Source organism: Geotrypetes seraphini, chromosome 2, assembly GCF_902459505.1.
Source record: "Geotrypetes seraphini chromosome 2, aGeoSer1.1, whole genome shotgun sequence".
Lineage (NCBI taxonomy): Eukaryota > Metazoa > Chordata > Amphibia > Gymnophiona > Dermophiidae > Geotrypetes > Geotrypetes seraphini.
The window spans coordinates 267,584,756-267,595,604 of NC_047085.1; the positions used below are offsets into that span (position 1 = coordinate 267,584,756).

Sequence of the window (10,849 nt, forward strand, 5' to 3'; positions counted from 1 at the left end):
CTGGACTGGTACATGTATACTTGGCATGATCTGCCCCAGCTTCTTCCTGTTACCGCTGGCCGATGGCGAAAGCCTGGATGCCCCTATCTTCAATGCCAGGGGTTGCCAGAAGCGGTCTGACTCTCTCCAGATTGGAAAATGGGGTGACGACTGGCCTCCTGAATGGATCATTGCTGTTTACGGACCTGCCACATGGGCCGAGGATGGCACCTGGGGCTATCGGACTCCAAAGCACAGTTACTTACCGTAACAGGTGTTATCCAGGGACAGCAGGCAGATATTCTCGATATGTGGGTGACGTCATCCACAGAGCCCCGTCGCAGACAGCTTTTCAAGCAAACTTGATTGAAGATCTCAAAGTTTGCTAGTGCTGCCCACGCATGTGTGTGCCTTCCTGCTCCACTAGAGGGCGCATCCCCTCTTCGTGGTCTTCAGTTCAGATAGCTAGCAAAGAAGCCAACCCCGGGGAGGTGGGAGGGTTGCGAGAATATCTGTCTGCTGTCCTTGGATAACACCTGTTACTGTAAGTAACTGTGCTTTATCCCAGGACAAGCAGGCAGCATATTTTCGACATGTGGGTGACCGCCAAGCTAACCAAAAAGGGACGGAGGGAAAGTTGGCAATTTATGAAAACAGACTACGCAAAACCGACTGGCCAAACTGGCCGTCGCGCCTGGAAAAGGCGAAGGTATGAACCGAAGACCAAGTGGCAGCCTTGCAGATCTCCTCGATAGGCGTGGACCTGAGGAAAGCAACTGACGACGCCATCGCTCGGACTCTATGCCCTATGACTCGACCTTGCAGCGAGAGACCAGCCTGAGCGTAGCAAAAGGAAATACAAGCAGCTAACCAGTTGGATAAGGTGCACTTGGAAACAGGTCGGTTCAACCGATTAAGGTCAAACGAGATGAAAAGTTGAGGAGTCGTCCGATGAGACTCAGTGCGTCGCAGGTAAAAGGCCAACGCCCTTTTACAATCAAGAGTGTGAAGCGCCACCTCCCCAGGATGAGAGTGGGGCTTCGGAAAAAACACCGGAAGCACAATGGTTGAGGTGGAAATCCGAAACCACCTTAGGCAAGAACTTAGGATGAGTACGAAGGACCACCTTGTCATGATGAAATACAGTAAAAGGCGGGTCCGCAAACAGAGCTTGCAGCTCACTGACTCTGCGAGCAGACATGAGAGCAACCAGGAACACCACCTTCCAAGTGAGGTACTTCAGATGAGCTTTATCAATGGGTTCAAGCGGAGGTTTCATCAATCGAGCCAGAAATACATTAAGATCCCAAACCACCGGGAGGGGCTTGAGTGGAGGATGAACATTGAAAAGGACAGAGAGCGGTTTCCCCTCAAGCGGCTGATGAAAGGCAGCAATCGCACTCAGGTGGACTTGAATAGATGTCGATTTGAGTCCAGACCTAGACAAGTGGAACAGATAATCCAGCACGGAAGACAAGGAAGCAGAGAGCGGCTCCAGACGGCGTGCAGCATACCATGCAGCAAATCTGGTCCATTTCTGTGAATAGCATTGCCAAGTGGAGCTTTCCGAGAGGCCTCGAGAACATCACTCACCGACTGAGAAAAACCTAAGGAGGGAGGCACATGGATAGAAACCAAGCTGTTAAATGTAAAGACTGCAGATTGGGATGTAACAGCGAACCCCGACTCTGAGACAGCAGAAAAGGAAACACAGGTAGAAGCAGAGGCTCCCTGACACTGAGCTGGAGGAGCAGGGAGAACCACGACTGCCGGGGCCACCAAGGCGCTATCAAGATCATGGTGGCGCGGACCACCTTGAGGTGCACCAGCATCCTGAGAATCAGAGGAAAGGGAGGGAACGCATAGGAACCTGCCCGTTCAATCGAGAAGGAAAGCATCCGCCTCGAGACGATCTGGGGAGTACATCCTGGAGCAGAATCGATGCAACTTGTGATTGCGAGGCGAAGCGAACAGATCTATCTGCGGAGTGCCCCACCGAACAAACATCTGGCGTAGAGTGTGAGAATGGAGTGACCATTCGTGTGGCTGAAGAAGGCGACTCAACTTGTCCGCCAGACAATTTCGCTCGCCCTGGATATACACCACCCAAAGGAAGATGTGGCGCAACGCCCACTGTCAAAGACGAAGGGCTTCCCTGCAAAGAGATAGGGAACCGGTACCCCCCTGCTTGTTCACATAATACATCACCACCTGGTTGTCCGTGCGCAACAGGACCACACGATCCTGCAGCAAATGACGGAAAGCCACCACGGCATTGTAAATGGCCCGGAGCTCCAAGAGGTTGATGTGGCAGCGACGGTCCGCACTTGACCAAAGACCCTGAGTCCGAAGGCCGTCGAGGTGCGCTCCCCAGGCATACGTCGAGGAGTCCGTCATCAGAACCTTCTGATGTGGGGGCACGAGAAAGAGCAAACCTCTGGATAGATTGGAAGAGTTGACCCACCAATGAAGCGAGCGTTTCAAGGAGGGAATCACTGCAATGTGCTGAGACGTGGTATCCTGATCCTGCCTCCACTGAGATGCCAGAGTGCCCTGGGGGACACGAAGATGTAACCAGGCGAACGGCATGACATGAACGGTGGAGGCCATGTGTCCCAAGAGGATCATCATCTGCTTGGCCGAGACCGAAGACCGCTGAGACACCAACTGACTCAGGCGCAGAAGGGCGGCCTGCTGAGGCAGAGGTAGAAACGACCAGAGGCGGACCATGTCCAGCACGGCCCCTATAAACTGCAGGGACTGGGAGGGGCACAGCTGAGATTTGGGGAAGTGTATCTCGAACCCCAGACGCTGAAGGAAGGTAATAGTCTGATGGGTCGCTGAAATAACCCCCTCCCTCAACAGAGCTTTGATAAGCCAATCGTCGAGGTACAGGAAAACCTGAAGGCCCCACGACCACAAGGCTGCTGCGACCATCACGAGACACTTTGTGAAGACCCGTGGGGACGACGCGAGCCCGAACAGGAGGACCCGATATTGTAAATGAAGGTCCCCCATCTGAAAGCGAAGAAACTGTCGAGAAGCCGGATGGATCGGATTGTGAGTGTAGGCTTCCTTCAGGTACAGGGAACACAACCAGTCCCCCTTGGCCATCAAGGGATACAAAATGGGAAGCGAAAGCCTGCGGAACTTTTCCTGAACCAGGAACTTGCTCAGCTTCCATAGATCCAGGATAGGGCGAAGGTCCCCGGTCTTTTTGGGAACCAGGAAGTACCGGGAATAAACCCCGGAGCCCCGATGACAAGAGGGAACCTCTTCCACAGCCCGCAGGCAAAGGAGAGCCTGCGCTTCCAGAAGCAGAAGGGGAAGCTGCGCCCTGTCGGAAAGAGACTCCTCTGGAGGACTGTCCGACGGCAAAGCCCTGAAGTGGAGGGAGTACCCCTCCCGAATGGAGGACCCAAGAGTCCACAGTAATCTTCGCCCAACGCTAATAAAAGGCGAGGAGACGACCCCCGATAGGCATAGGGAGAACACCCGGGGTGGAGGCCATCCCTCTCCCGCCGGGCCAGTCAAAAAGATGGTGGCTGTTTGGACGCCGAGGAGGAGGGCAAGGAAACGCCGGCATGGACTTCTGTGGATACTGCCAGGGAGGCAGCCTGTAGGACTTCGGCGGAGCGGCTTCACTTTAGCCCGGACCAAGGAAGCAAAGGAGCGTTCGTGTTCGGAGAGGCGTTTTGTGGCAGCCTCGATGAAATCATCGAATAGCTCATTCCCCAAGCACAGAAGACTGGCCAACCTGTCCTGCAGGTTGGGGTCCATGTCGACAATGCGAAGCCACGCCAGGCAACGACACATGGCCACCGCGAAGGCCGAGACCCTGGATGACAATTCAAACGCATCATAGGAGGCTTGAAACATGTACAGCCGAAGCTGCGAGAGCGTATCCACAAGTTTGCAAAACTCCGCAAGGTACATGGTCGGCAGATCAGCCTCAAAAGACGGAAGGGACTTGATACACCACTTGAGTTAGGACGTAAAGGTAAAGTTGTAATTCAGAACTCTGTTCGCCATCATGGAGTTCTGATACAGGCACCTCCCAAACTTATCCATAGTCCGGCCCTCCCGGCCCGGCAGGACAGCAGCATATACCTTGGACGGGTGAGACTTTTTAAGGGTAGACTCCACTACCAAGGACTGGTGAGAAAGCTGCGCCTTTTCAAACCCCTTACAGGGCACCGACCGGTACCGAGACTCCATTTTGGATGGAATGGCCGGGATAGCGTAGGGAGTCTCCAGATTGCGAAAGAAAGTCTGCTGCAACACCGCAAAGATTCTCTAGGGGGGTAGGGGAGCTCCATCTCCTCCCAAAACTCCTTAGTATACTTGGAATTGGACTGGAGGTCCAAGTTCAAGGACTTGCCCATATCCTGAACAAACCTAGTAAAGGAAGAGGGTCTGCTCTCAGAATGTCCCTCGAGGGGAGAGGTGGAACAAGACCGCAAGGCAGCCGAAAATGAGGGGGAAGCCTCCCTGGAATACTGCACCGGCACATCCGTATCCACGAACATGGACGCCGAGGACGCCCCACTAAAAGAATGGGGGGGGGTCGACGAGAGCCTGCGCTTAGAAGTCCCTGGAGGGAAGGATCCCGGGTCGGGCAGCAGAGCCCCGATGACGCCTCCCCGGAGAACCTCAGTCCAAGGACAAGCCTCGAGAAAAAGAGGCCGGCTCCTCACGAAGCGGGGTACCCAGCAGGACAGGCGACCGCAGCAGACTTGGATTAGACAAGGCAAGGTCCTAGGTTTTAATAGAGCCTGTAGTGCGAAGACCTGGGGACCTATCCCGCCTCGGGAGAGAGTCCCGGGGTCGCTTTGCCAGACGCCTCGATCGAGGTCGGCCCGAGGGCGAGGCATGCCTCAATGGAAGAGGCGATGAGTCAGAGGAGGACAGACGCCGAGACCGACGCACTTTGCCCCTGGAAGCCTCAACGCGACGCTCAGGCTGGTCCGCAACGTGCAAGGTCGAGGTCGGAGCAAGCTGCGCCAAGCATCGGCACTGTGACCATGGGAGGCCGGGCAGGTGCAGCAGTGCGTTCCACCGAGGGCGACCTCGAGGAAGAGTATTCCCTTTTGGTGGAAGCACGCTTGGAGGCTTTGGAGGGTGGTCTCGTCGAGGCTGGTGGGACTACGCTCACCGCCTGGATGGCCAGAGACTCCGAGGAAGGCTTCTTCGGCAGCTGAACTGAACCTGAAGGAAGAAGAGGGGACTTACCCAGAGCCGAGGTCTTCGAGGTCGAGCCGCCGAGGTCGAAGGAGACTTGCCCGGGGCCAAGTTCTTCGAGGCCGAGGTCGAGACCGGGGTCAAAACAGGAGCAGCCTCCATGGCAAAGAGCTCCACAATCCTGGCCCTACACCGCCGAAGAGCCCGAGGCTGAAGGATGGCACAATGAGGACAGGAGTCCGTGGGGTGATACGCACCCAGGCACAGGATACACCAGCGGTGTGGGTCTGTGATGAAAATAACCCGACTGCACTGGGAGCACTTCTTAAACCCGGTGAGAGGCTGGGACATAAGTTTCAGACGGCCGCAGCCACGGCGAACCGGGAGCCCCTGGTCGCCGAGTACGAAAAGACAAAACAAGAAAAAAATACCCGATCAATTAGACAATGAAGTAACAAAACCGCACAGCGACTCCTGAATAAAATAAAGAAGCCACGGTGCTAGAAAGGCACTTAGAAGAACGCAGAGAAGAGAGGCAGGGCTTTCTGGCTCCACGGAAAACTAAGAACTGAAGACCACGAGGAAGGGATGCGCCCTCTAGTGGAGCAGGAAGGCACAGGCATGCGTGGGCAGCACTAGCAAACTTTGAAATCTTCAATCAAGTTTGCTTGAAAAGCTGTCCGCGATGGGGCTCCGTGGATGACGTCACCCACATGTCGAGAATATGCTGCCTGCTTGTCCTGGGATAATCTATATGCTGAACCGCATTATTCGTCTACAAGCTGTACTCGAACTGATAACTAATGAGACCGCCCGAGCTTTGAGTACCATTGGCAGAGCGAATGCTAAAATGCGCACTGCTATCTATCAGAACTGCCTAGCTCTAGACTACTTGCTGGCGGCAGAAGGTGGTGCCTGTGACAAATTCAACCTCTCCAACTGCTGCCTCGAACTTGACGATGATGGTAAAGTGATTGAGGAAGTTGTGGATCGTATCACCAAACTGGCTCATGTTCCTGTCCAGATCTGGCGTGGCCTCACTTCAGACTGGCTCTCTGGTACCTTCGGCTCCTGGTTGCCCTCTGGTTCAACAATGAAGACCATCTTGCTGGTTGTCGCCCTGTCTTCTCTGCTCCTTTGTAGCCTGCCCTGTGTAGTCCCCATAACCATAAAGCTGCTCCACCGAACTGTTGACTCTGCTGTTGACCGTTCCACTGCTGCTATGGCCCTTGCACTTCCCAAGTATCGACCAGTCCCTACAACTGATCCTGACCTTCCTCCTTCATTCGACTAGCCTGCAAGGGGGGACTGAAGGAGTCTGGGACTAGTTTTCCTAAGTGTTGAACTAAGTTTTCTCTTTAATAAAATGCTGAATTATGTTTAGTTGCAGACCTAACTTATCTCATGTTCTAGCCTGCCTGCACTGGATGTTTTAGCATTCTAGCTTCTTATGGCTATCTCAGCATAAACGACATGTAACAGAAAGACTGCAGGGCTTAGATAAGTGACCTGCTAGTGTGAGCTTAGGATCAATGATTGTTAAGAAAAGTAACATGTGAAAAGTTTTTTCTAGAATTCAGTTGTATAGCCAAAAGAATGTATAAATATTTCTGTAACTTCCTGGTTTCGGGACTTCTGAAGCCAGCTTGGGGCTCAAGGGTCCACATATGCTGAATAAACATCTGTGCTTTCTTCAAGTCTCTAAGTTTTGTGGCTGCCCAATGTGACCTTTCATATACATAAAGTTGGATGACAGAGTGAGGCAGTTGAGAGGAGTTGCAAACTTGGTTATTAATATAGACTTATGTTTCAGATAGTATTACTCCTGTACAATGCATTTGAACACTTTTATATACCTATGGAAAGGATTCCGAGTTAAAGTCCTGGGCAAGTTGGTGGAAAGGGAAGGAAGAAGGAATTTGTTCAGAGACGTTTTGCATTAAACTAAAACTACACTGGCACTGGTATGGTAATCTTTGTTGTTTGTTTTGAATTTTAAAATAAAAGAAAAAAAGAAATACAAGTAGAAATAAAGAAGTGAATAAGAAAACAGGTAAATGAAGGGGGGGGGGCAGGGGGGCCCAGTGTACTTGTGTGCCTAGGGACCCTCGAAGAATTAATCCTGCCCTGGATACCAGTAGGTTTGTTTTAGCACCTTCTGGACTCCAAGTAATAGGACACTCAGACACCTTAATGGACTACTTTATTCAATTTTAAGTCCACATTATGCTGAAAGTTTCACCTTATACCTAGTTTTTATTTTTTCGTTTCACATTATGAATTTAGTATGAGTTGGTTAACTATAGCCTATCGGTCTCTGGTTACATAATCTGGATCGTGGATTGAGGTTCTTGCTATAAGTTAACCTTGTGCTCATACTCACAGCGGGTTCCACCTCTCAGGCAGGCGACGGTGCAGGGAGATGCGATCGCTCACGTAGATGTTGATCTGGTGATCCTGCACGCTCTGCTCCTCGCGCTCCCTTTCGGGGCCGGGCGGCAGCTCCAGCCTGACCGGGCTCCCCAGTTCCCCCAGCGCCCCGGGCTCCGCCTGCGGCCTCTCGTACACGGGTCGCCGCTCTCTTAGCGCTTCCGCCCAAACCACCGAGCTCAACTGCTGCAGCTGCAGCTCCAGCGCCTTCTCGTCGCGCAGCAGCTCCTGCTGTTGCTGCTGCCGCCGAGACTTCGGAGCCAGCCAATACAGTCCCACCAGCACCAGCCCCACGACCCCCAGCAGCCCGCCTCGCCTTCGCCGCCTCCCCCACATCCTACAGTCGCCGTCGCTATCTGACAGCGTTAGCCACGGCGCTTCGGGCGGGTAAAGGGCATGGCCGCTGCTGCCAGTGGGCGGAGAGACCGGCGATCAAGGATGCCGCCACCGCCGCTCCAGTTCCTCCACTGCCACTTTGTAAACAGAGGCCCCCCTTCGACTTCTGAGCCTGCAGCACTGCCGAAACTACTTTGAAATAATACAAATTGCATCTGGAAAAGGTCTTCCGCGTTCTGTTTGGCCTAGTAGCGACTCAGGACAGTTCTCGCTGTTCATCTAGCCGCCCCCACCGATTTAGATTAGTTATAGCTAGATTTGGGGACATTTTCTTTTAGGTTTGAGATCTTACAAATGTGACGGTGACACAGAACTAATCTAAGAGGTTTGGGGCTTGAGGGTAGGAAGCAAGCATTTACATATCCCACTTAGCAAATCTCACTGCGCTCTTGGTACTGGAGCTCTTCCTGGTGAAGAGCCTGGCGTCACGTTGCCTCGGCAACGCCCACCCTTTTGTGCAAGAAACCTTGAGGGTCGCCGAATTAGCCAATCAGATGCAGGGGGATAAATAGGGGGCGGGATTTCAAGCCGTGTAAGCGAGAAGTAACACTGGTATTTCAGGATTAGGCAATTAATGTGGGTCAAAAAGACCTGAACCCGCGAGGCTGGTTGTGTAAGGCCGATTACATAAGAGTTTGCAGGAAGTTACAAGAATTGTGACATAACATAAGAGTTGTCATAAGAGTTACATAAGAATTACCAAAGAGTTGTTGAGATCTTAAGGTGATAAATGGGTAATTAGAAGCATATTAGAATATGTTATGGGTATAGAGTGGGTAGGTGGGGTTTGGGTAGGAACTGGTCGTGTTAAATAGGTTTTATGTATTTTTTTGAAGAGGAGAGTTTTTGTTTCTTTCTTGAAGGTTTTGTAGTCGAGGACAGCAGAATGGTTATTTGTTTGTCCAGTTTAGCTGCTTTGGTGGCTATTAGGTTGTCATATAGTGTTTTTCGTTTGACACTTTTGGATGGTGGGTGTGTGAATAGTGAGTGGGTTCTCCTTTGCCTGGTTGAGGAGGATTGAGTTAGTCGGTTATTCCAGTAGGTTGGGCTTTCTCCATTGATAGCCTTGAATAGTAGGCAGTAGAATTTGAAGAGTACTCTTGCTTGTATTGAGAGCCAGTGTGAGTCGTGGTATGCTTCTGTGATGTGGTCATATTTTTTCAATGAGTAGATGAGTCTTAGGGCTGTATTTTGTTTTGTTTGTACCAAAAGTAGGAATTGTTTCCTGTCGAAGAATTTTCAGATTTGTCTTAGGTTTCTCATGGTCACGAATGATGCTTTTATTACTTTGTTGATTTGTGGTTGCATGGTACAGCCTCTGTCAATTAGTACTCCCAGAAGTTTTAGTGTGTGTTGAATGGGGTATGAGATTGAGTTTATTACTAGATTTGTTAAGGTTGGAGTTTTACTGTTTTCTACGAGGATGAAGTTTGTTTTGTCAGAATTAAATTTTAGTTTGTGCTGTGTCATCCATGTTGCTACTGTTTCGTGTGTTCTGTGTATTGTGCCTGTCATGGTGGGTTCTGAGTGGTCGAAGAGGAGGAGAATGGTGATGTAATCTGCATAGCTGTATGAGGTTATTCCATGTTTGTCTAGGTAGTAGCTGAGGGAGGCTATGTATATATTGAATAATATGAGTGATAGGGGTGATCCCTGGGGAACTCCGCAGGGGTTGAACCATGGTTCTGATTTTTCTTGTTTTGTTTTAACCCTGTAGGTTCTGGATTGTAGGAAGCCTTTGAACCATGAAAGTACCTTGCCTGATATTCCTATAGAGTCTAGTGTTTGTAGGAGAATGTCGTGGTCTACCAGGTCGAAGGCTGCAGAGAGGTCTAGTTGTATGAGCAGGATTTTCTTGCCTGTACAGAGGTGTTGTCTGGCAGTGTCCATTAATGTTCCTAGTAGGGTCTCAGTGCTGTAGTTGGCTCTGATGCCAGACTGTGTGGGGTGGAGTAAGTTGTGTTTATCTAGGTATGAGTTTAAAGTTTTGGCTATGAGGCCTTCCATCAGCTTGACGTAGAGTGGGATTGAGGCTATGGGTCTGTAGTTGGATGGTTGGTCCGTTGCTCCTTTGACTTCTTTTAGTATCGGAGTTATGATGATTTCGCTAAGTTCTTGTGGGAAATGACCCTCTAATAGTAAAGATTGTATCCATTGTTTTTTTTATTTTTTTATTCCATTTACAATTGATATCAAGCAATTTACACTTATTTAGGAAACACGAAGAGAATTATACAATAATAACTTCATTCCATGAAAAAAATAATAACTTCATTCCATGAAAAAAAAAAATTAACTAATGAAACATCTTCTTAGACCTCAAACCAAAACAGAGAGTGATGGTCTAAAAGTATAGGACTTCTATAATTGAATACATAAATATAACAAGAAATGGCTTAACGGATTAACTCCTCCTATATTACATTACCCATTATACCCTGACAATCTTCTTCAAGTCTAGAAAGTTCCTGAGATATTCTGGAACAAAAAAGGTATATTTTATACCTAAATATTTTATGAGACATTTACAAGAATAAGCCAATTGAAAAGTAGCTCCAAGATCTTTCGCTTCCTGTCTCATTAAAAGAAACAACTTTCTCCTCTCCTGTGTCTCTTTATTAACGTCCGGATAGATCCAAATACGCTGTCCCATGAACAGAGCCTGTGTTTTACGAAAATAGAGCTTTAATACCACATTAAGATCTTGTTGGAATATGAATGAAATAAGTAATGTAGCTCTTTCCACAGTTTTGGTTGTAGAAGATTCCAAAATTTCTGATATATTCCCCACATCAAGTATCTGATTTGCTCCTGGTACTTCGCTCCCTGTCTTCTTTATAGCTACAGGTATATAATAAATTTT

The 10,849-nt window shown here is 49.9% G+C and overlaps 1 protein-coding gene across 1 annotated transcript in view; it reads right to left on the reverse strand.

Annotated features, from left to right (window-relative positions):
- GALNT12 (polypeptide N-acetylgalactosaminyltransferase 12) overlaps window positions 1-8,413 on the reverse strand; it is a 221,892-nt gene extending 213,479 nt beyond the window's left edge. The window contains exon 1 of the mRNA XM_033929610.1: window positions 7,544-8,413. Within this exon, the coding sequence (XP_033785501.1) occupies window positions 7,544-7,926 (383 nt within the window). The 5' untranslated portion in view covers window positions 7,927-8,413. The remainder of the gene's footprint in view (window positions 1-7,543) is intronic.
- Between the last annotated feature and the right edge of the window lie 2,436 nt (window positions 8,414-10,849).